Genomic DNA, 25,567 nt, shown 5'->3' with positions numbered 1-25,567 from the left:
AGCAACTAGTGTAAAGTTAGCCTGTGAATTCTGGGGTAGCCGGTCTTGCGTGTGTGTGTCTGTGAGTATATGTATGTGTGAGTGGGAAATGGAAGACTTATAAGAGACTGGAGTTGTAATAGAAACTTTGGTGTTGTAAAGTGAACATTTTATCATTATGATTCCATGTGGAAGAATGTTTGTTTGCTGCTTCACTGTAGTTTGAAGAGAGGTTGTAGCCTGCAGAGCTTCACTCTGTACTGCAGGCAGCTACACGTGTCTTAAGGAAATGAATATTCCTAAGCCTGTAAAATATGGAAGGATAAGTTTCGTTTTGTTTTTAATTTTTTAAAATTAAAATTAGAATAGCTGCTCACTTGATCATTTTATTGCCTAGTTCTTTTAGCTTTTACCATTTCTCTGATAGAATTAAACGATCTTAATCAGGATTCGGCATGCTCGGGGATGGAATCACGATTCATTATTGGTGTAGTTAATGTTTGAAGATTTAACTACTATTTCTTATGAGATACCTCAGATTTAGTATCAAAACAGTGACATTTCTAATTTCTTTTTCTTTTATTAAACCACAGCTAGATTTTATGTAGACGAATCCAGACCCCTCAATTTAGTTGTATTTAGGATAAGGCAAATCTTGTGAGAGAACAAGATAGAGGCACAGCGACACCTCACAAACAGTCATGCTTGACTTGGCTGTTAGGCTTGGACACTGTAGCTGATGCTTGTGTGTAAACAGAAGTGAAGGACAGGTACCTATGTTGCACTGTTTAATTGAGTCTGGTGGGGTTCACAGCGGGTGGAATTCCTGCTGCGTGACATCTGCAAGTGTCTCAGGCCTCTCAGCTGGATTAGAGAAGGCTTTTTGTGTGTGAACTTTCTCAGATGATCAGTCCTGCTACTGCCTCCTGGAGCAGATTTTACTTATCAGACTTTGAGCCAGTGCCCTTAAAACAGTGTCTGACTTAAGAAAACTTCTGGAGTGATTGTGCACTTGCATAGAAAATTAATATAGTTAGACATCTATAAACAAAATAAATGCAGTTTAACTTGACACACATTTGTTAAAAGACCAGACACTGGAGAAGCTCTTCTTTGCCTGTTTGTAAGGGACCATTATTATTACTCCCCTTAAAAGTTTCTTTCTTATTTGAGAATTTCTCTCTTAGTGGTGGTGGGGAGTGTAGTGTGAAAAATGCAGTTTAAAGGTTGGGGCTCACCACAATCTTTCTACATTCCTTAACGTCTGATCGGAGTGAGGAAGTAGACAGATGCAGAGATGTTCAGTCTCTGACATGGATCAGTGGAAAAGTCTTCATCTCTTAAATAAGTGGACCCACTCTTAATATGTTGTTTCTCTTTTGCTGTATTTTTTTTGGTACTAGCTGATTTTGATCTGCACATGCTGGGCCTGGTTGTCACTTATTGGAAATACACTGCATGTTTTGTAAATAAAATTAATCTTTAGATATTAAAGAACCCTATTGTCAGAAAGACTTCTCTTACAGATTACTCAAGGTAAATGAGAACGTTTTTCTGCTGTATTAAGCAGAAATATTAGAACGTGATATTTCGCATATATTACATTCTAATGATAAATTAACTGTATTTTCATGGATTGAAAATGAATAATTTTATTAAGTAATCAATGTTTTTAGGGGAGTTTTAATTTTCAGTGCATATGATTATTGCTGGTAGATGAATGTAGTGCCCTTTACAGTGCACACTGAAGTTATTTTACTCTATACTATTTCGCATCAATTACTGATTACAGTTGCCTAGTGCTAAGGATGATGTTTTAAAGTTTTTTTTTTCTTTCTGACCATCAATCCAAAAGCAACAGAAATTTTATTTACTTCGATGTAAAAACAAGTAAGTATCCATATTTAAGTAGTATACAGTCGCAGCTAAAGGCTGCACAGTGGTTAGCACTGTCGCTTCACAGCAAAAGGGTTTCTAGTTCAAATCCTGGCCTGGGCCTCTCTGGGATAGGCTCCACACCCCCCTGTGACCCTGAATTGGATTAAGTGGGTGTAGAAAATGGATGGATATAGAGTGGACATAGCAGCTCAGTACTTATCTATTTGTATTTATTGTTTTATGTGTAGCACATTAGGAACTGTACACTCAACAGATAATACACATTTTATTCTGTATTCAAAATGAATGAAAACTTCATTCTGGCAGGCAGTGTTTTACTCAGTGGGACCTCTGGAACCTGTGAAGAATTGTTTCGTAGTTGATCAACAGAAATTCAAAATGAGCCAAACTGGAGGATGTTGCTGTCAGACTTTAGTGTGCGTTTGGCCTTACGAAAGTTGCTCTTTGGCTTAGAGTCACTGGGATTTAAAGAGCATGCTCTTTAGACTAACATGCAACAGCCCTAAGTGCTTCAAAAGGAAATGATAAAAATGCTTTGTTTTGAACTTTAGATTTGTTTCATAGTGAGGTATAACTTGGGTGTTTAGTACTTGTGGCCCTTTGTTGCGTAAACACCAGAGTGAAAGTGACAAGGCCCTCCACAGCTCTGCCATCTGTGGTGTTGTTGGCTACAGTAGCAGAGAGCAAAGTTTACCCAGGACGACTGCATGTGTTAATGATTGACAGCAGCCTGGCGTCTAGCTGCTAGCATGCTTAAATGAGACCTGAGAACATGGAGATGAGGGTGGGGGTATCTGGGTCATAATATATATTTATATGTTTGAGATTTTCCATTACACAGGTCCTGTCCTCTTACCTACACTCAGCTTGTGAATATTTGTACATTGGATGAATATATTATTGCATTTTGGAACCATTCACTGGCTAATGGGTATCGACCTCTTCATGTCATGATTTAACAGCATACTGTGTGTTTTCATGATACCAGAGTTTGACTTCAATTCTGTTACAAGAATGTTACCTTACATCTGGTTCATCTGATGTCCGCACATACTCACTGTGGTTCAGTTTTATCAGAGGGGGTTGATGTTTTAAGGTTTTTTCTTTTGGTCTGAATAGTAGAAGTAATTTCTATACAAGGAGATTAAGTAATACTTATCGGAAGAATCTTTTACTAGTCCATTGAAATGTGCTTGAAAGGAAAGAAAAAATGCTACTTAGTTTCTTATTTATATATCAGCCTGAATGATTATAGTGGTTGATTCTGACAAAGTGACCTCGATATTTGGGTCGGAACCTATAATGTCAAGTCTGACTTTTGCATTACTCATATTTCTGTGAAATTCTAGTAGGATTTAGCATTCAACAATAGTAAGTAATTATGTGATGAGCTTTTTGTTTTTTACATTTATGAAGCAAAAAAATTTAATAAAAGTAATAATTTCAGACCAATAAAGTCAAACTCGTGTGAATGGCTGAACTTGTTGTAGGTTTGGTGGACTTTAATCCAGTTGAGCAGTTGTTTCTTTCCAATGACCACAGCACCATGCACCAGTGCAGCACCAGTAAAGATTGGCAGACCGACATTTTACAAAATGACAAGCTACTGTTTTCTGTCGGGCTGCCGCTCGACTAAAACTTCTTTTTTTGTTGCAATTCAGTTGCAATTTAAAGCAAATAGTGGATTGTTTTTTTTTTTTTTTTTTTTTTTTGTGGCATAATCATTTCCAGTCATTCAATCCTTGATCTTGGGTACCTCTAGATTAAAATGGTTTGCATTTTTTTTTTTTTTAAAGAGTAAGAGATTTCTTTTTGTGAAGCTTTGTATTGAAAACAAGAGGTGTACAGACACTATGAGGGGTTACACCGGTCGGGAAATTACAAATCGTAAACAAGGGAGAAATTGTGCAACATTATGGATTATGTCACATTTCAGTTCTTCACCTTACTCCTGTGCTAATAGATGCAGATGTGGTTAGTGTGGTCAAATGCCAACTGATCTAAAAACAAGAGAATTTAATGATGGTTACACATTCCCCTGTTGCTTGCTGAGGATAAGTTGCTAATGGCTTTTGTACACAATGCAAACTGTGGTCACTTTCGATTGTCCCATGAACAGTTTATTTTTTTGTTAAGTATTTAGACAAGTAAGTGTTGAGCTGCCATTTCAGTCATTGTACCCATGATATGCTGAAATGTATGTTTGCACATCAAATGCCAACATAACACAGACATTTGAAACCATTTCACTCAACACTTGAGGTTCAGACTCGTGCTCTTTTATTATTGGAACAGCCTCAACTTTTAGCTTCAGTCTCCTTCCAAAGACAGCGTTGTAGAAATGTCATACGTAAAGTGTAGAGAGCAAATTCAAACATTTCCGTGTCCGTGTTGCTGGCCAGGGAAACCATCTGCACACACTGGACTCCAAGATTGCTGGATCTGCAGGGAAGCTGAAAGGAACAACTTGTTCCCTCAACCAAAAGCATATATTCTTGGAGATCTATCAAAAACAAAGTCCTCTGCTCTGGATCACTTATTCCTGCCCGTGCAAAACCTTTGATGTTAGAACTGTCATGTTGGATAATGTGTACACTCCAGCTAAAGATACTGCCTTGAGAATTTGACCATACAAGGAAATCTGGAAGTATGACTTGCAAGTGGTCAGGTTGTAGAAAAAAGTGTGATGCGAGAGTTTGAGACTGCTGATTAAAACGTATGCCAGTATGCTATTTGGGTGGCATCTAAGATACATCATCTTAAGACTGCAGATCAGCCAGAAAACCTGGAAAAGCATGCCTTGGGTCCTTTCATTATTTTCTGTGTAGTCTGTCTCTGCTTCTCTGCTTTAAGCACAGAGAGGAGACCATGTATATGAGCATTATATAATGATCATATGTCATCATAATGCGCTGCAGCTAATTCAATGAACAAGGAGCGATATGACAGCTGACCAGAACATGAATGTGAGTTAGAGAGGAAAACTAGAGTTTTCTGTTGCTTCTAATTTAATTACAATAGTTGAAAATGTAAGTAGATGCAATTGCTTCTAGACAGAGTACCAACACCTCCCCCACCCCAAACAGACCTTTCAATAAAATTTTGATTGACTAAAAATGTTTATGTGGATCATTCATGGCTGTGGGTGTATGTGTGTGTATATGTATACATGTGTATGTCAACAAAGTGCAATTGTTGGTTGAGAGCCAGTTTGCAGTGGTGATTAGTAGCAACAGCTGATGGTAGCCATGTTGCTGGGTCATGACTGTCCTCATTATTTGAAGACCAAAGAGAACAGATGTTCTGACAGTCAGCATTTAAAGTCTCTTCTCACAGTAATCCCTTATGTAATGTCTTCCTCTGTGGCCTGCAGGCTCTGTATTGTCTCTGGGAAACTGCAGAGGGGAAACAAGACAAACTGTTTCAGTTTGATTAAGTTACATCTGTGCTTGAATTCTTAATTCTTTTGTTTGCTGCATTAGAAGATTACGATGCCTTGAGGTTACTAGTACTAGTACAACTAGCATCAAATTGCATCAGTAGTTACGCCAATGTAAGCTTCTACCTTGAGTCCCCCCTTAGCAGATGACAAAATCATAATTTCCTGAATAACCATAGATGAGGTCCCATTTAACTGATGTTTTTCACTTTGACACTGTGCAGGGCAGTTAAAGAGGGTGTATCTGAAAAGAAACACCTTGATCTTGTGTAAATAATGTTAATAAGAAGCCACCAGCGGTGGCGAGGAGAGCAAAGGTTGTGCCCACAGCGACTCAACATTCCTCTATCAATAGCACTGTGCGTCTTCCTGATTCTACTAATCTCCAGTCCTGCCTGTTTATAGCTTTACGATGGCAGTCAGTGGGCTTGATGGAGAGTGTGTGTACATAGAGTACATAATATCTTCATACCCAGAACAAAATATCCTATGAACTACCCTTCACACGGGTCCAGTCACCTGCTGAGTCCATCTGTTGGAGCTGCTCACTCTCTTTCATGCTGTAACTCAAACCCACTCGCCTCGTCACACATGTTCACTGCTTTTAGAGACGAGGGGCTTTCCCTTTGACACTTGGTGTGCGTGTGTGTGTTGGTTCTCTGTTCTTAAAGAGTGTGTCTCCTTCTCACCTTACACCTTTCTCTGCTTCCCTTCCAAGACTTGTTTCCACTAAAATCTCTGAAGAGCTGCATGCAAAATGATATCATCTGTGAGTGCAGCAGTGAGCTATTTTCCATTGAATATATATATATATATATATATATATAAAATATGATAGTTTTTGATAATATATAAATATAAAGACAAATAGAACACAAATGGGTTGTATTTGCATCTTACTTGTTTTTATTAAATTTTTTTCTTCTCCCGTAACAATGTCAGCGACGTTCTGTAATCACTTATCTACCTGCCACAAAATGTAGAAATAAAAACCTTCTAAAGCTCACATGCATCTTAATACGAATAACTGTTAATTAAGGCTGTGATGTGAGTTGAAATGGGGGATCTGGCTGCACTTTTGGTGTGAGGTTATTCTGACGTTACACCTTACAACAATATATTCTGTTTTTTTTTTTTTTCACTGCTGTATTTTCTATCTGTAGCCTGTATCCATTATTCCTTGTTTGCAGAAACATTCTTTGTGGATGGGTTTGGTTCACCCGATGACTCCCTTTTTACTCTTAAGGACTCTTTTCACAAACTGACATTTCCCATTGAAATAACCCCCCCGGTATATTCTGTAAGTTGTCTAAGTAAAGTCTTACTTTACACGGGCAAAAGTATAAAGTTAAACTGCTCTTTTAAGCACAGAGCCAAAATACCCCTTTTTAATATAAATCCTTTCCAGAAAGAAAAACATATTTTGGGTATTTCTGTGGGCTGAACGATCTATTGATTATCAAAAATTCCCTTTTTAAATAACTGAATGTGACGTATATGTAGTGAATGGAAGCTCTTCCTTTTTACAACATGGTTGGATGTGCTGAATTTTGTCACTGGTGAGCTAAGGATGGGGGGAGTCTTGGTCTTGTCTCGTTTAACAGCTGCAATGGTTAATTTATCTCTCTGGGTTTTTTTTTGGCTAGAGCTTGCAGTAATTTCCTGTGTTTTGTAAAGGTGGGGGAAAAAAAATCGGAACCCTAAATAATGTTTTCACTCAGAAGATGAACCAAAGCCATTGGTCAGTTTGATCCAGATCTAAACAACCTCTTTGTCGAAAGCATGGCTCTTCGATTCTGAATGTGCTCTCTTGCACGTTTGACACCTGTTATTGTAGTCCAGATCCAACTGAAAAGTGACCAAATGAGTTGTTGTTGCCTTTTTTAAGAAAAAGTTCTTGTTAGTGTGGACACGCTGCCAATACGAGAGGCCACTGAGTTTTTCTCATTGATCACACTGGAGCAGTTAGTCTTATGGCTCTTCCCATGAGCTCTTTGTTTTGATGACTGAAATAATCAGAGGCTGCTGTAATGTGAGACATATGCCATTCAATGGCAGTTAGAGAAAAACATTCTTTTTGCTTCTTTTTTTCTGCCTGTGTGTGCTGCCGTCATTCTATAGTGTGTTAACAATATTTTACTTGCTGCTTTTCTAGGTGGACTTATACTTATGCGAGCTGCTGGATTTTGACACTGTGCTCAATAGGTTGATGCAGTTATTAGATTAACTTATAGGAATTCCTGTGGGGAGACGTCTGACTGCTCTCTCCTGTGCTGTGACTTGTTAGGCTTCTTTCCACCATTAATTAAGCAGCAGTGACTTCTCTCTTCCTCTGCCAGGGGAGCCCAGATGAGTGTCTGCTGTTCCAAAGCAGAGAAACAGAACATGCAAACGGGGAGGAGGAAATCAGGGTTAGGCTGAAGCCAGAGCAGTGCATCAGTGTTTCCACAGGCCAGGGACACACTCGTAAAGTATCTCAGAATAATCATGTTGATAGAAAAGTTTTCTTCATATGTTGCTTGTGTTTATGGGACTATTCATTTGATTTTTTTCTGATTTGTAAACAGTGAAATATCGAATGAACGAATGAGAGATTTTGTGACTGGTCTTTGATTGCTGTCCAGATGAGCTTTGCAGATTGTTTGTGGTCTCCACTGCCCCAAATCAGCCATCAGAATGAATTTCATACATTAAGATGGACTGTTGACCAGATTTTATGTCATAGTCACAATAATCCTCCAAATTACAAATGGTTTTCCACAGATTGATGAAAATGGGCATCTGCACTCATGATTTTCATCCAGTGGCCACTGTGGCTGCTGTGATAGAGGTCACTATAGGCATGAGCTCCAATTTAAGTTGAATGACAAGGGACAAATTGGACTGTGTACAGTGATCAACTTTAAAAGGCTGAAAATAACAAATTTACACGTGTGGATGGTGTAAGTAGGACATCTGTGCAACCTCAGAATATAAGCAGGTGTAGGTGTTTTATTAGGGCAAGTTTAACTAATTGTGCAGGTTATTTGTAATATTTTAGGTCTTTTTTTTTTTTTTTTTTTACTTTTTTGTTTTGTTTTATGCATCGTTGTGTTTTGTTACTTCCACTTTGATAGCGTTGTACTCTTCTGTACTGTGCAAAGACACAGACAGCTTTGTTTGACCGTATTGTTTGATTTGGGAGAACCCCGTTGCCTTCAATTTTGGGTGGTATGCTTGCAGTTTTTTGCTTTTTGATCAACTGATATTATGCAGTCATTGGGAAGTAGAACTTAGACTGAGCTCAGTGTGCTATGTCAGGTTTAAATGTTAAATCTGTACCTACAGTTCAACAAACTGCAGTTCATAACATGTATAACCTCTAATTTGACTGATCAACACTTAATTCTTACCATCCTAAATGGATATCAGCTTGTGATTTAGAACGTCTTAATGGGCCTGTAATAATGGACCAAGTTCTCTGATATTTTGCAGACACTGGGGCAGCGATTGGGTAACCACGCTATGACATGGCTATAACATGGCTATAACATGCAAATAAGATGTTTACAGAAAGCCGACCATGGACATGGTGAAAATGCTGTTAATGTAAATATATGTTAATGTAAATATTTTTGAATTGTAAATATTTTTTAATTGTAGAAGCATTGAAAGAGAAAAACGAGTAACCAACTGACATAACTGTCACCTCACAGTATTTGTGATGAGCAGTTAAAAGAACTCCACCTGTCATGTATTTATAATTGTTGTTTTGAGCCATATTACTTGTCTGCTGTAACTGTTTTTGGTGTTGATTTATCAGTATCTTGTGGAACATTGAGATCGATGAGTGAATGTGTGTTTGCTTGCTCCATGAATATATTTTCAGGTGATTTCTGGTTGATATTCCCACAAAGAAAATTGTTGTTGAGGTTTGATAGTGGATGAAGGTATAGTAGCATCATAGTTTGCCCTTTGCGCTTTCTACTGATGTATAGGTCTATGTATGTAAGCAATGATTTCTGAATGTATATTTTTACACTCACAGTTGCACATGCGTTATTTTACACACTAAGTACAGTTGTACACACTTTCACACATTTGCACATTTCACTCTTTCTGTTCTTTTGCCCATTCACATGCATACTTTCTTGTCCTGCTCCAAGCTAGTTAGCTCTCTCTGTGTCTCTGCAGAGGGATTACGGTGTCCTGTGTGATTATCTGTCTAATAATAACTTCCTTTAAGGCTGTTCACATGCTCTAATGGCGGCAGAACTGCTGGATCCCGAAGCCCCAGGCGCTACAACCCAAGTCAACCCTGATTTGTGTAGCCAGTAATTATAGTAATGAACCACAGCATAGTGTATACTACTACGCTGAGTGGAAGGACCTCACCACCCACACCATAGAGGGCGAGATCATATATAAAGCAACCATTTGCATACTCTGTTGCAGCATAACAAGAGCCAACATAACTGTGTAAAGTTCCAGATAAACTTTATCAGAAACTGTTCTGCCTTCTGCTTTTAGACTGCCATCCCTTTAGCCATATATCCAACACAGAGAGACAAAGAAAAGGCAGTTTACTCAGGCTATATATTTTTTTTCCCTTCTCTTCTGCACAGCTTTATATTTTTCATACATGAACTCATGAACTCATATGCACAGTTTACGCATCTATTCAAACATGTTTGATCATTTTGAATTTCCTGACTCAACAAAAACCTAAATTGTCCAAATTAAGATACCCGGTAGTTGCTTTTTAAAATGTACATTTTGACCATCAAATCATAGTGTTAAACAAGATGCAGAACACCACCACACCAAGTGAATATACACAAATCAATCATGACCTTAAAACCACAAGCTGAATAATGTGATGGTCCCGCCTCATCGTGCCATAACACAGATGACTTATTTGGCATGGACAGTGTCGCTTTGAGTCCCCTGTGGGACAGTGGGTCCTTTAGAGTTGTGTGGTGAGGCCCTCTTGGATTGGTTCTGTGAGCTTGAATCTGCAAAGTTTGCAACCCAGGTCAGCAACTTGGGCTTCTTCATGTTCCTATAGATGTTTCAGTTGAGTTTTTGTGCTAGTAGAACAGTGGTGGGTCGCATCGTCCTGTATGGGGTGTCAGCGAACATGAGGGAGTCCTTCTGCTCTGAGAGGGTGCGCTTGGTTTTGGTTGGAGCTATGTATCTGTAACAACCACATGCATACCAGCAAGATAATTGTAACAAAAAGCTTGGTGAGTTTTATTTTTCACTGAGTACATTTATTTATTTTTATTTTGCTACTCATATCATGATCAGAGCATTTTACAACAAACAGGCCTGTTTAGCCTCAAGAGTCACTGTTGTTGGTGCATAAATCCGTAGAATTTTGGTTGAGGTATATGCTCACCTTTGTTTTGTTTTTTTCCCTAAATATTTTACAATACCCGACAATGCCAGGAAATACAATACTGCAACACAAACTATGGAGGTTTGACAGTATTTAAAGCCAGATTGTTCATTCCTGCAACATATGAGCAATAATGCAGATACTTATATCCTTGTAATGCTGTGTAGTTCGTTCAAAGGTGGCACAGAGTCTTATTTTATGGAAGGGGATGAGACATCTTGAATAGTAAAACAGACAATGCATACTTAGTGTATGACCCTGGTTTAGACTGTTTGAAATGGTTTATTTATTCACTTGGTGGAAGCAAAATGGTGATTGCGTTACAGAAGGTAAACTCAAAACATTGAACAAATATTTTGATGATTCACACCTTTTTAAAAATACTGCTGTGTTGCCTTCTGATTTTCTTGTCTTCATTATTCTATTTCTGACATTAGATTACTGACTTTTTTCCCCCTAGTGCCTGTATGGAATGAATAGAATGTATCCGGGTACATAGAATGTACAGCTGACATTATATTCTGGTCAGCCAAAAGGATCACATTATGTGCATGGTAAAGAAGACCTAGTTTCCTATTATAGACGAGTATCTGGTGAGGTACAATCCAACAAAGATTGTAGACTATCTGCATCTGAATATAAATAAAGTAGTTACTGTGAGAGTGTTCTATCACCCAGCTAAGTGTGCAGAGCAGGGAGGAAAAGCCTGCGGAGTGCAGGACTTCTACCAGTCAGTCCGACTTTGAGTATGCTTTTGACTGACCCAGTTTGAAGGAGCCCCAATAAACTGAACTGAAGCAGGAGTCTAGCAGGTCGCGAGTAACTAATGACATTAGGTTCAAAACATGCTCAGAATAATCTCTTTAAATCTGCTTGATGAGATCTACTGAGGATTGTTTCCCTCGGACAGGAAACTGCACTTTCTCCCTTGAACAATTGGAGTTCCAGGAAGACCATTTAAGCCACTATTGCTTGAAAAGCTTAATTGGATGTGTTGTAGAAAAGAAAAAAAAGAAATTTGAAGGAAAGCACCCAGTAGTCAGCATCAGCTTGAAAAGATGAAGCGGGCTAGTGGTTGATTTCCATAGCTGGTTTTGTCACCTTTAAGTTAATTTTGAATATGGTCAGAAATGTTAACAGGACATAAATGATAAGAAGCACATGGTCATCTTTTTATTTAGCATCAGATATTTGGAGCTGAAGCAGAGAATGCCACATGGTCTTCATTCTGAAGCTGATTAAACCAAATTCTGAAACGTAAATACTGCTGCTTAGACTTGTCATTTTGACTCTGGGGGGTACTTCTGGTGTGCGACTTTCAGAGCAGTTGCTTATCTCTTTTATGATAATGGCCCAATCCTTGTCATGTGACCAGGCCTTGGCCAGGTCTATGTCATGTGATCTGGGAAGATTGTTGCTCTTTGAATAATTAGATTGTTGTATTCATCTACCTTATTCAGGCACAGTTTGCATGGAAAATGAGTAGGTGAGAAGCAGGAAACTGACTTCTTTCACCTGTGGTTTGTGGTGGTAGAATCCATTGTTTTGTCTGTCAGCCTCCCACATCACACAAATCTTGACCTTTTTGGGGAAATACATCTCTGACTTCTGTGGGAGTCTGAAACATCTTGATTTTTAAATTTTTTTAATTTAAATTTTTTTACTAGATTATCTGACTTTGCGCTTCATCTTTTTCTTCCCCTCTGTGCTTTTGTTTTTGTTTGCAGACGTGCCGGCGCCGGAGCAGCCGGAGCTGTTCCTGAAGAAGCTGCAGCAGTGCTGTACTGTCTTTGACTTCATGGACACGCTGTCGGACCTCAAGATGAAGGAGTATAAGCGCTCCACGCTCAATGAGCTGGTGGACTATGTGACCGTTAGCCGGGGATATCTGACAGAGCAGGCCTACCCTGAGGTCGTCAAAATGGTAAGACAAATGGACAAACACATGCATTTAGCATATACATTGTACTTGAACCTGTGCTCATTATCATTTTCCAGTTGACAAATTGATCAAAATCCAGTGTCTCAACAACTTGTGACTCATATTTAAAAAAAAAAAAAAAGAAAAAAAAAGCAGCATTTCCTTCATTGACAAACATTTTGCACATCAGGACCTCCGCTTCTGTCAGATGTCTTATTTTGATACATTTGTATTGAATACATTTGACCTAAACTGGTAAGAAAATTTGTGAAGCAGAAGAACAAGACTCATTCACCAACTTTTATTTAGAAAAATTTCACGAGGTTTACATTCACCGGTATTTTATTATTTGGGTGTGAGCAGAATCATGTTCAATAACTCAATTGCCGTTTTGTTCTGTTTTTTTCGTGTGGCAAATTGTTTAAAAAATAATTTAGAATATAGCTAATTGTGTACACTATTAGTATTATTGGGCATTTGAACCACAGGGACCCTTTCCAAGTTCTTTCAAACTACTGGATGAAATGTTCTGCTTCTTTTGTGTCCACACTGGGAAATAACTTTAGGGTGAGTGGTCCAGACCATGCAAAAAGACAGTGATTGGTTGAATGTACAAAAGCAACTCCAGAACCCAGCATTACAAAAACATCACATCAGTGAAAACTTGCATATACAAACAACAGCTGTCTTAATTCCTCCGATTGTTTCAGCACCACTTCAGCAGTGGCCTGATCAATCGATAGTTGCTTAAACACCATAGGATACAATTTACTGCTCTTATATGTGCACTCAGACATATCCTCCTCCTGTTTAGTTTGTATATCTCAATTCCAGACAATATCACTCCATATTTTTACAGCTCATCTTCACCTTCTCAATGTGGTTTGCTTTTCAGGAGCTATGTGTCAGGTTGTTGTGCTGCTAATGCATTTTGTATGGATCTTAGAGTATTTTTTTTTTTTAAATTCATATCATATAAAGTCTTAGACACTTAGTTTCCCTAAATGTGAACTTTTTTTTTACTTCATTTGCGACAGTTGGAGCTGGAGGCAGTCTGTTCTCAGGTTGCCTGACATCTTCACCCTTGTCCATCTGTCTCATTCAACACAATACATTAACAATACTGAAGGGAATTTCTTCTAATTTGATTCAAACATTCTCTCATCTTCAAAGATTATCACAACAGATTTTGGCAGTTGCTGTGCCCTCACTTTCAGCCTGTTATCTGAACACTGTATCTTAAAAAAATGTCTGGAAAGAATTTCATTATGTCTGAGACAAACACCCACATGCACATAGAGAAGAGTCAGAGAGGTTTAGTCAAGAAACACACACTCGAACTATAAACTGTAATTATTCAAGTGTCTGGTTACAGTTACAAGCACACACATTTAGAAGCTGAATAGAACATCTGCAATTGGTGAATTAAATGCAGTTAAATGGAGTTAGAAGTACAAAGGTCTAATGAAAGGCACGTTTTTTTGCAGTGGTTTCCAGAGAGTGGTGAATTGTAGGATTAGGAAAGATTAAATTCGATATGTGTTGGTGTTTTTTCCACCTCAGGCACACTTGCGGATTATCTAGCCGAACACTTTGGTGTTTGCACAGGTGTTTGTGGTGGGACAGACCCGCAGCTGTATTTGAGCTAACAATCTTTTACAACATCAGATGTCTTAATTGCCTAGTTTTTTTTCTTTTTCTTTTTCTTTTTTTCATTGCAGGTGTCTCACAACATATTCCGGACCCTTCCGCCCAGCGACAGTAATGAATTTGACCCTGAAGAGGATGAGCCCACACTCGAGGCCTCTTGGCCACACTTACAGGTAAGTGTTTGTATGCGTCTGTGCTTTAGTAAAACACTTCCTTTTTAAAAAAATTTTTTAATTGTCACTAAACAGAGTTATTAGAGCATACACTTCTAAGAAACCATTTCTTTGTTCAAAGTAGTTTTTTTTTTTTCCCCCATCTGCCCAGCATGTCTGCGCAGTATCAGGCAAGTTGTTAAAAAGCACTGGTAAGAATACGTGGGTTTGATTTGTCTGCAGTAAAGATCAATCATTGTTGGCTTTATTGTGATTCAGTCAACACCACATAGCTATTGTCCAGTACTCTGTTCCCCTTATGAACGCAAAAATCATTGAGTTGTGGGACATGTATTACGGTAATATTGATGGACTGTGACAACAAGCCTTTGTATGGCTGCATGTAGTCACCAGCTGTTGTTTGTCAGGAAAGTTCTTCCACGTGGCTCCCTCTAAAAGCACAAATTGTAGAGTGAACATCTCTGTGCAAATTGAATTAATGGCATATGGAATGTTATTTAGTCAACTTGTGAGCTGTTTGCAGGCCCCTTTTTTACTCCAAGGCAACACCAAGCAAACATTTTGTCATTGCTTCCAGTCTCAATTTCTAATTTTCTCACTCAAGAAAGCAGTAAATAATGTTTTCCAAAATTCTATAACATTGGTACTGTAGGTTCCATCGACCTGGACTAGCTCGTGATGTTTTATGTTGGAGCAAGTTGGTCCTCCCCCCCCCCCCTCCCCTTCAATCTCCTGCCCTCCTTCTTATCTGGTTGCCTACTGCTCAGGACTCCTTTTAGTAATCAGATGCAGATCTCAGAAAGTTGTTTCCAGGTGCAAATTGTCCGATTTGGGGAGATTTGTGCCTTTTTTTCCCCCTTGTAACACTAAAACTACTTTCAGCTCATGAACAGTATTTACCTGCCGAGTTAAACTGAATCTGATCTTCCAGCAAATAAATGAACTAAATAAAGTAGATGATATCTGAAACTTGAACATAACAGTTTTGTTAACTGTGTTTGTTTCATTTTCTCCCTATATTTTATTCCTCTGCCCAGTTGGTATACGAATTCTTCATTCGGTTCTTGGAGAGTCAGGAATTCCAGCCCAGCATTGCCAAAAAGTACATAGACCAGAAGTTTGTCCTACAGGTGAGTGACTTAACTCATACATTACCTCCTATCACTTTGACTCCTGCTTTACTTGCCATCTCAGCTTTTTCATCCCCTTTTTTCCTCCATGCTCTTTGTGCTGTATCTCTTTTTCATTAAGGCTAGATTGAAACAATTCTTTGCACATCAGTCAGTTTTAACACTGAATAAAGAGCTTAATTCCACATCAAATGTGTGTTGAACAGAGACAGATAGAGTTTTTTGTGATTGAGATGTGTCTGTTTTCCTCGGTATTTGTCAACCTTTCATGATCTTCCAGATCTGTCAGTTCCATCATCTCTGCATTTGTTTTCTGTCATTTTTCCTTCTTTGTGACATTACTTCTGTCGGTTCTCTCTCATCCCTGTCTGTCTTCCCTCTGTCCAGCTCTTGGAGTTGTTTGACAGTGAGGATCCACGAGAGAGAGACTATCTGAAGACAGTCTTGCATAGAATCTATGGCAAATTCCTGGGGCTGAGGGCTTTTATACGAAAACAGATCAATAATATTTTTCTACGGTGAGTGAACATCAGTTCTTCAGATGTCTGAAGAATTGTTATGCTGTAATTTGTGTTAATCCCTATCTGCTGGTTAGGCTTTTATTCCATACAAACGAGAGCTTTAGTCCAGAATTAAAACTTTAAAAGAATTTTCTGATCATAACCTGTTCTGCAGAGAGACGCAGGTTTTCTTGGGAACACAGTGCAGCACTTCAGAGTCTGATGTGCATTTACGTTGAATCGGAAAAGGCTAAAACAGAATAAATGCTGGAATCAAAAATAACATAAACACCACCCCATATGTTTTATCATAGAGCTGCATGTCATGATATGTAAGTCAGAAACTGTGTACTAACCCATTCGCCACATTAACTTAAAAAGTGATAATAGCCCTTATATGTCAATCCTTGCAAACAAACACATTCAATGCAATCTCAAGATCTTGATCCAAGAATGGTTTTGAAATTACAGAAACAAGAAAACCTGTCTTGTAATATCAAAAGTTACTATCTTTTTAAACAGAACTTCTGACTGACTAAGTCTCTGGTTTCTGAAGATTTCAGTGTTGTTATCGAGCTACATTCATATTTTGTTGTAGAGTCAGCCAGTTTCTACAGTTTAGTTGGTATATTCTGGCAAACTTGCCCTTTTTGTGAATTTTTTACAGCCTCTTTCGTGTCTTATGTCTCACATCTCCTCTCTGTCTGACCTACAGTTTTGTTTATGAGACGGAGCACTTCAACGGGGTGGCTGAGTTGCTGGAGATCTTGGGGAGGTATGTGAAGCCTGTGAGCCTCAGACGTATGACATTTTACTCGATCACAGCTGGTGAGCTGTAAAAGTACCAGCAGAACTGAACTCTGCTCCTGCTTTCCTTTATTTGTTAATGCTCTGGTAGGGATATTTTTATAGTTTTACAACTATAGATGAACTCATTTGAATCCTTTCCAATGAAAAAAGATTAAACTTTTGGGTCATTTGACATACAGACACATCAAATATACTAATAAGTATCCACATGATATCCTCAGAATTACTTCTGATTAGTACAGATTAGCCAGATTAGCTTTTCTGGAAATATGAACACACTCTTAGTACAACTTGAAACACAAGCAAGGCAGTGAACTTCTTGTGTAGAAGTTAGGAGGGTCATGCTATCTTTTCTTTTTTAGTCTTCTGTCCCATATAAACTTTTAAACTCACTGTTTTTGGTCAAAATAACAAAATAATTGACCAAAATACAAATAGAAATACACCCCAAAGTGTTGTTCATCTTGAGTGAACTGCACTCTTAAACAAAAAAAAAAAAAAAATGGAAAAACAGCATGAACAATGATTCCACAGGTAATAAAGTCCTTTTTCTCCAGAGGTATGGAGTTAAAGGCAGAGGTTCGGAAACAAATAAATGATAAACATGAAGTTGACCGCAACATTTGAGGTTATTATAGTGCACAAATGCCTTTCTAAGAAGTCTTTTATGAAAGCAAACATCCATGTACTTTGGTCAAAGTAAAACCATGAATGTTTTTTTTCTTTTGTGACATTTGTTGCAACTGATTAACATGAAAAGTTACAGATTCAGATTGTTATGTTTGATTATGGAACATAAAACATAGTGAGAGCAGCATTGTTTTTGGGAATCTGGAGCCTGAAAGCTTCATCGTGTCTGTTCTCTTTGTTCAGATCAGACTCATCGGGGCTGCGTTCCCCTTCTTGGTCTTCTCGTTGCCATTGATCTTCCACTTGCTTTCATATGATCTCAGTTAAGCTCTTTCAAGTTTTTCTGTTTAATTTGTGTTCATATTTGTCTCTTCCCTTTCTCCTGTTTTTCCTTAGTATAATCAATGGTTTTGCTCTGCCACTGAAAGCAGAGCATAAACAGTTTCTGGTCAAAGTGTTGATCCCCCTCCATACTGTCAGGAGTCTGTCCCTCTTCCATGCACAGGTAAGGTGGCTGTGCATGAAATAACTTTACGGAATATATACCTTCTGTTAATATTTGGCAGAAGTCAGTAAAATTCTTTGTAAACACTTCAACATTTTTTTGTTGAACAGAGCTGCTTTTGTAAGCTTTGCTAACAGGTTATACTGAGTTATGACATTTGTAACCTGGTTTCCTCTCCTCTTGCAGTTGGCATATTGCATTGTACAGTTCTTAGAGAAAGACCCAACATTAACAGAACCAGTAAGTATCAGTACACTCCTTGTTCTAAATACTATGTGTATTTAGGTGTATACACACATGTTAATAGTCTGACTGCTGACCGTAAGACTCTGGTAGTTCACATGAGTTGCAAATAGGATATTCCATTTATATTCTGCTTTATGTTGCAGAGCATGGTCCTATTAATGTTTTATGCCGACATTACATTCTCCTGTGGAGTTGGGTGCGAACATGCAGTAGCCAAAGTCTTGGTTTTATTCATATCCTTAAAGCATAGAGCCTTTGCCTAATTGAGTTCCTCCTTTTCCCTAAAACATATTCTTTGTGTTCTGCTCAAAGTTGCAGAGCCTAAAGCATAGATTGTGAAGCGTGTGTGTCCCAAGATGTCTTAAAAATTCTTGATCGTACACATAACCTAATTTAATTGTATTACTCCTAATAAGACCTTATTTAGGTGAGGGTAAACATGCTGTTTACATAGTGTTGTAAGATGGTAAACTGGGTTGACAATGGAATATTGCTTTGCATGTAAACATATTCTCTGCCCTCAAAGCATTCTGCAGTTTTGTGGAGTTAAACAAAATGTTGAATAGATTTCAGATAAATTCGTTCAAAGTTTGACCACAAATTTCAAAGTTAAAATGAAAGTGATGATTGATGGTTAGATTAACTGGTTTTCCCACTCTGGATCTCACAATGTTGTTGGTCAAGATGCTAAACCCCATGTTGCCACCGATGAGCACATTAGTGTGTGTGATTGAGAGAAAATAAATACAGCATCGGCCAGAACACTGTACAGACAAGTGCTGTTTGAGTGTTGAGTGGGTGGTCATTTACCATTTGGACGTGCTGACTCAAAAGTAGGAAGTGACAGTCTCACCTCTCCTTTTCCTCTTCCTCCTCAGGTTATCAGAGGCTTACTGAAGTTCTGGCCGAAAACCTGCAGTCAAAAAGAGGTGATGCTCAATATTTCTTTCCACTTGAAGTGTGTGTAGATACTGTGTGTTTCTGTGTATATAGTAACATTTCCCACGTGGTGGCTCAGGTGATGTTTCTAGGAGAGCTGGAGGAGATCCTGGACGTCATTGAACCCACACAGTTCGTCAAGATCCAAGAGCCTCTTTTCAAACAGATCTCCAGATGTGTTTCCAGCCCACACTTCCAGGTCAGGGAAACAATTGTTCACCTGTCATTTTTAGTGTGGACTGACTGAGGTTAATGAGAACTCTCCTAAGACCACAGAGAAGTGGCTCAGCTCAGGTTTGTCTTTTTCGTCGCAGGTTGCAGAGCGAGCTCTGTACTACTGGAACAATGAATACATCATGAGTCTGATCGAGGAGAACTCAAGTGTCATTCTGCCCATCATGTTCTCCAGTCTCTACAGGATCTCCAAAGAGCACTGGAACCCGTGAGTAGCTTTAAAAATGCAAGCACAACCGCAGCTTTGTGTAACTCATATCGAGCTTAACCCCAATCCAGCATGATTATTATACACAACTTATCATAAATGTGGCTGTTAGTTTAAATATGTTTTGATTTTTCAAAAAGAAACCTATGTAAAATGCATCCATATCTGACACTAGTTGGACACATTGAGTAGTACATGCTTTGAGTAAAGCAGAAATAAATTCAAGTAATATTCAAATTCAAAGTCGTCAAGTAATTTAAATGAAGTATCAAATCACAGAAAAACGAGCTGTGTTCGTTACTCTCTGATGCTGTCTGCATAACAACTGGCTTGAAAGATCAACTGAGTTTATTTTAACCGAAGCAAAGTGCTCAGATGTGAAATCTTAAACAAAAATTATATTATTATTATTAGATACTTTGTTCACCTTCCAGCTTAGCAGTATTGTTGAATAATGGAGCTTACATATTCACGGTGTCTTCATACATGGGTGTAGTGGGTACTGCTGTCGAACCGCGGGTGCGCTACAGACTTAGCTGGTGCGTTGCCAGGGATGTGGTGGTGCTGAACTGCAGCTTCACTTTTCACCGTTTGTTCTCATATTTTGTCTGCAGTGTAAGTAGACAGACCAGGTTCTGCTAATTCTGGCATCCACTGAAAATGCATTTCCATAGTACAGGCAGAACAGGTAGCTAGCTAGTTGCTTGTCCAAGGCTAATGTATCTTGTAGGCATATTCATAACATTTCAATGTTAAGAATGAGGTCGGCTTTTGTTCCCCATTTAGACTAAAAATCCTGAGCAGAAAATCAATTTCATAGTTTTACTTATTGTTTTTTTTTTTTTTTTTTTTTTTTATCGTTTAAGCAACAACTGTCAACACAGCAGCAGGTGAATGGATAAGATTGAGGACATGTGTCTACCTTGCATCTAACAGTTTATTCCTTTATCATCTTAAGTTGTCAGTTGTGAATTCTGTCTGTTTTCCCTCCTCAGGGCAATTGTGGCGCTGGTATACAATGTACTGAAGGCCTTCATGGAGATGAACAGTACCTTATTTGATGAACTCACAGCCACTTACAAGTCAGATCGCCAGCGGTAAGGAGCTGTTTGCCCTCATGTCATCAGCACTCACGTAGGATTCATGAATATAGTTCTGGGTTGCAACTCCAAAAAATCCAGGAACATACATCACTCCTTAAATATCAAGATAAATGTTTGATTTATTGATTAATAAAAGCGGTGAGCACCATCACCTCACAACAAAAGGTTTTGAGAGGCCTTTCTGTGTGGAGTTTGCATGTTCTCCCCGTATATGCGTGGGATCTGTCCGAGTACTCCGGCTTCCTCCCACCGTCCAAATCATGCATGTTAGGTTCCTTGGCGACTCTAAATTGAGCCTAGGAGTGAGTGGGAGCATGGGCGTGCATAGTTGTATGTCTCGTTTGTCTCTGACAACCAGACAAATCTTTGAATCAAGACTTAATTTAATTTGTCATTTAGTCATTATTTGGAAAGCAAACATCTTTACAGTTCCGAACAAATTTGGCCATGATCTTTACTGAAATATTAAACCACTTAAAAACTGAATATAGTTATTTTTTATTATTAAAAAAGCTGGTAAATGTCATATTTACAGTTTCATTAATTGAGCTAAGATTGTTAAAAAATAATTTAAATGAGGCATTAAGTCTTGGCCTCGGAACTGCACAAAGACAAACTTCCTTTCTTTCTCTGAGCACTGAGGAAACGGCCATCGTGTTTGAATAACCTTTATTGAACTATTTATCGAACCTAATCAAGTGACGGTTGGTGCTTTATTTCACTGTGAAGGCTGGTCAGTGGACCTTTGTAGTGTGAGCTGAGAGGCAGATTTAAACTTGCTGTGTGAGTTTACACATTTAACAAGATGAAGTTCATCAGTTGGAGTTCATGCCAGAATGTTTGTTCTCCATCTTTGGATCACAGGGTCACGTTTTTTGGCCTCAGTCGTTAAACGTTTGTCTTCCATGTTGTTGTATATCAGTGAGAAGAAGAAGGAGAAGGAGCGAGAGGAGCTGTGGAAGAAGCTGGAGGACCTGGAGCTGAAGCGGGGCCTTAGGAGCGACGGGATCATCCCAACTTAACGAAGACAGTGCTGCGCTCCCCTCTGCCCATTCCCTTCGTCCTCACCCCATCCAACTTCCCCTTCTCCTCCCTCCTGATCCCCAACTTCCCTGCCCTTGCCCTCCACCTCAGCCATGTCTGCCCAGAGCTCCTGACACAGGCCGTCGTCTTTGGATTGACACAGAGCGCCCGCTGGTTTCTTAATTGTTTTTTTTTTTCTTGTTTATTTTTTTTCTTCTGTGTTTGTGCGACTTACTTTACAGTAGATTCATCACGTCTGTTTTCATTATTTCAACAGCACTGTAAATAATTATTTTTCTTTTTTTTTCCCTTAAACTGATATTATTGCAAACAGAAAAAAAAACAAAACAATAATAATAAAAAAAGAAAAAAAAATAGAAAATGAGAAATGACTTGTATGGGAGGGGAATTTCAACAAAAAAAATATTGGACTGTAGGACATGAAATGAACTCTTGACAAACAAAAAAACAAAAAAAAAAGAAGATGGATTGATTTTTATCTCTTCATCCTGCTCCTCTTCTTCAGTCCCACATGTCATTTTTATTTTCCTGGTTCTCCTCTTTGCTTTTCCTCTTGTTGCCTCCATCTTTCGCCTTCCTTTTTTCACGTATCCCCTCACATGGGATGCCCAGACTAATTATTATCACCCCCTCCCCTCCCCAAAGATTCCCGAAGGATACCTCCAGCCAACCCTCTGGTCTCACCCACCTGTCTACAGGTTGCCCTCCTGTTTTAAGTCGGCAATAAACCGTACAAACAGGGACTTTCTCAATACTTACAAACCATCGACTCCGAGTGTGTTTACATGCGTGTTCACATGCATGTTCATGGAATGCAGGGGAGAAACTGTTGGCTCAGTTATTACTGCTTCTTCTCAGTATTCTAATACAAAGTACTAAAATATATACAGCATATATATATTTTCATACCTGAATGAGTAACAGGTGAATTAATGCATAAATATGAGTGTAGCTCTGCCTATGTTTAGAGGGTGCCTCAAGTCTTAATAGGTTAATGTTTATATTTAAAGGGGGGAAAGAATAGTTCACTCTGTTATGCATTTATTTACCACATTCCCAGAGTCCAGTTTTATATCACACTATTTGCTGTGGCTGCATCACAGTAAAAAAAAAACAAAAAAAAAAAAAACAAAACAATGTTTTGCCATGTTGTTGCTGTCCTCTGATTTAGCTGTATGAAAGTCTTCAGTTCAGGTTGGATAATCATTCCCTTTGAATACAAAGTTGTTGTTTTTTTCCACTTAAATTAAATCAAAAAATACTGTCAAACTTGGTGTTGAATAATCACAATGTTGATTGATGTAACCACTATTTATTTTCCTTTGCTTTGCTGCTATCAGTGATGATAACAGCAGGGATGGTGATGAACAGAAGAAAGGGGGGAAAAAAAAAAAAAAAAGAGGCACGACTTAGAAATCAATCTTAAATTTGTCAGAATCATATAAATAATCTATAGACATGAGTAACTGATGTCCGAGAGAAAACTGTATGTATTGGATACACAAATTTGCAATTTTAAGCAAACATTCTGACCAGCATTTAGCCTGTTGTACCACTGGTTATTGTTTCAATCTGTCCTGTGATACTTGTAGTTTTAAAATGACGCGTTGTTGTCCAGCATTTCACTTCCTGAATATTTCAGATCTTTTTGAACACCCTGTATCTGTTTGGTTTTTCCCATCACCCTTTTGCGTCTGCTTACAAAGGCCACATAGAATCCAAATAATACATGTAAAACAGAAATGGTTTGAATAAGAACAGTTTGCATGTAAACACACTCCATTTATTTCCACCTGCTCCAAAGACATTTTTAAAAAAATTTTTGTATTCCTTCATCTTTTTTTCTGGCTGACCTTTGACCTCCCTCTCTCCCTCAAACTATACCAAGTATTGTTGGTAACAGTCTGGCACTGGTACCGTCCTGCCATAACTTTAAAAGAAAAAAAATTTTTTTTTTAGAGGAGCACCAAAATCTTCCTCTTCTTGTGAAAAAACCAGCGCCCTGTTATTCATCACATCCACCTCCCCACCTCCACCCCCCTTTTGGCCATGGGGGGGAGACGCTGCGTTGACTTCACAGTATTACATCAATGGCGACAAAAGGCGACCCTGTACATTGTTAATGAATGCAGTACTCTGATAATCTTGTATCTTGTAGTAATTTAGCCTATGTTTTTTGCTTAGGAAACTGTGGAGAGGAGTATCCGGTATATAAAGAGGTATTATGGAACAAGACTTCCTGGTATTTATGATAGTGTTTTCCCCACTTTTAGTCAGTTTTTTTTTTCTTCTGTCTCACTCCTCCCTCTTCTCTTGGCTTTTATCTTATTTTGGATATTTTGATTAAGTTTCTTTTGACCATTGGATATAATTTTTTTTTATTTTTTTTTAGTTGGGGAGGTTAGGGACAGGTAAGGGCAGGTAGACAGGAGGCCAGGCAACGACCAGGGTGGAGAGTAGAGGGAAGGCACGGAGGAGACCACTTTGTCCTGTTGGGAGTATTTTGAAAGTGAACCTCCTCTCCCTCCTTCTTCGCAAGAATTAATGTGTGCTTTAGAATGGCCCAGATATAACATGATTTAAAAGCTGAAAAAAAAAGATAAAAAGGGTTGGAGAAATACAAATGTTTAATTATTTAAAAAAAAATAAAAATAAAGAGATATTAAATTAAACCTGTTTTGTGATAACGCCCAGATGCTGATTTTCTTTATTTACTGGGTTGACAGGGTGTGATGTATGAATGCATGCGAGATTTATTTATTTACTTCCTCTTTTTCTGTCACTGGACTGTTATAGAAAAGCTAATGGAACAAAAATATGAGTAAATAGTCTTGTCTGGGGGTTGACCAAAGAAATAATAAATCCACAAAATATCACCAATCCAGGTACTGCCTGTTATGCAGTATTTTCAGTTGAAACCAAAAAATTATGTTTGAGGAAATTAAAAAATGTATTTATTTATTTTTTTTAATTGCTCTTCTGACAGGTAGAAAATACATTTTTCAGATTCTCAGTTATTTTCAGGGCAACAATCAAAAACCCATTTGTCACTCAACAAATTGACTTTGATTTCTTGAACCCTTGAAAACCTGATGTAAAATGCACGTATCCCAGTACCTCTGTTTAAAGGGGCATTTTTGGTCCTAATGGTTTAACTTATATACTCCACTTTTGATTTAACTGACTAACCAGAAGCTTGTCGATTGATTTGTTTGATGCGAGCGGCCACTGTTCACTTGTTAAAAAAAATATGGCTGTGCCTCGAGTTTCCAGGATAACACATTGTTTAGATTATGTTTATTGGCAGCATCGCTTAATGGAAGTCTCAGAGGTCAGGCTGGTCATTTCAAAATACTTAAAGAGAGGGTTTCCTTACGAGGGTGGTGGTTCTTGGGGGGCAGGGCGTGGCACTCTTAACACTGCGAACTGTGTCAGATGTTTCCAAAGTAGGATCTGGGAGACCAAAAAAGTGAGGGCACCATTGGAAGAAGAGCTTTCTTCAATTAAAGAAAAGCAGCTTCATCACAGACACGGAATTAATCAAATGATAATTACAAAACTCCAATCAACAAAGGTCCAGTCTATAAATAAAGCGCGGCCACTTTGTGCTTTCAGAGAACTGGACTCTCAAAGCCACTTCTCGGATTGAAATAAGGCCATAGAAGTGGGCTTGGACACGCCTTCATTTCACCGTTGACGATGTACATAAAATTTGGGGGTAAAATTCTTTCTACAATACGCATGAGTCACCTTTAGAAATTTGCGGCAGCTACAGAG

General features: G+C 38.4%; 1 protein-coding gene across 4 annotated transcripts in view; it reads left to right on the top strand.

The window, feature by feature from the left end:
• ppp2r5eb (protein phosphatase 2, regulatory subunit B', epsilon isoform b) overlaps positions 1-24,462 on the top strand; it is a 39,245-nt gene extending 14,783 nt beyond the window's left edge. For all 4 annotated transcript variants that reach the window (XM_072366138.1, XM_072366137.1, XM_072366136.1 and 1 more), the window contains exons 3-14: positions 12,425-12,621; positions 14,340-14,441; positions 15,479-15,571; positions 15,959-16,089; positions 16,787-16,846; positions 17,908-18,016; positions 18,203-18,256; positions 19,141-19,191; positions 19,281-19,400; positions 19,516-19,643; positions 20,639-20,740; positions 21,669-24,462. In XM_072366138.1, the coding sequence (XP_072222239.1) occupies positions 12,425-12,621; positions 14,340-14,441; positions 15,479-15,571; positions 15,959-16,089; positions 16,787-16,846; positions 17,908-18,016; positions 18,203-18,256; positions 19,141-19,191; positions 19,281-19,400; positions 19,516-19,643; positions 20,639-20,740; positions 21,669-21,768 (1,247 nt within the window). In that variant the 3' untranslated portion in view covers positions 21,769-24,462. The remainder of the gene's footprint in view (positions 1-12,424; positions 12,622-14,339; positions 14,442-15,478; positions 15,572-15,958; positions 16,090-16,786; positions 16,847-17,907; positions 18,017-18,202; positions 18,257-19,140; positions 19,192-19,280; positions 19,401-19,515; positions 19,644-20,638; positions 20,741-21,668) is intronic.
• The last annotated feature ends 1,105 nt before the right edge of the window (positions 24,463-25,567 follow it).

Source organism: Leuresthes tenuis, unplaced genomic scaffold (genome assembly GCF_036924035.1).
Source record: "Leuresthes tenuis unplaced genomic scaffold, fLeuTen1.0.hap1 SCAF_15, whole genome shotgun sequence".
Taxonomy (NCBI): domain Eukaryota; kingdom Metazoa; phylum Chordata; class Actinopteri; order Atheriniformes; family Atherinopsidae; genus Leuresthes; species Leuresthes tenuis.
This window is presented reverse-complemented; position numbering and strand designations above follow the sequence as displayed.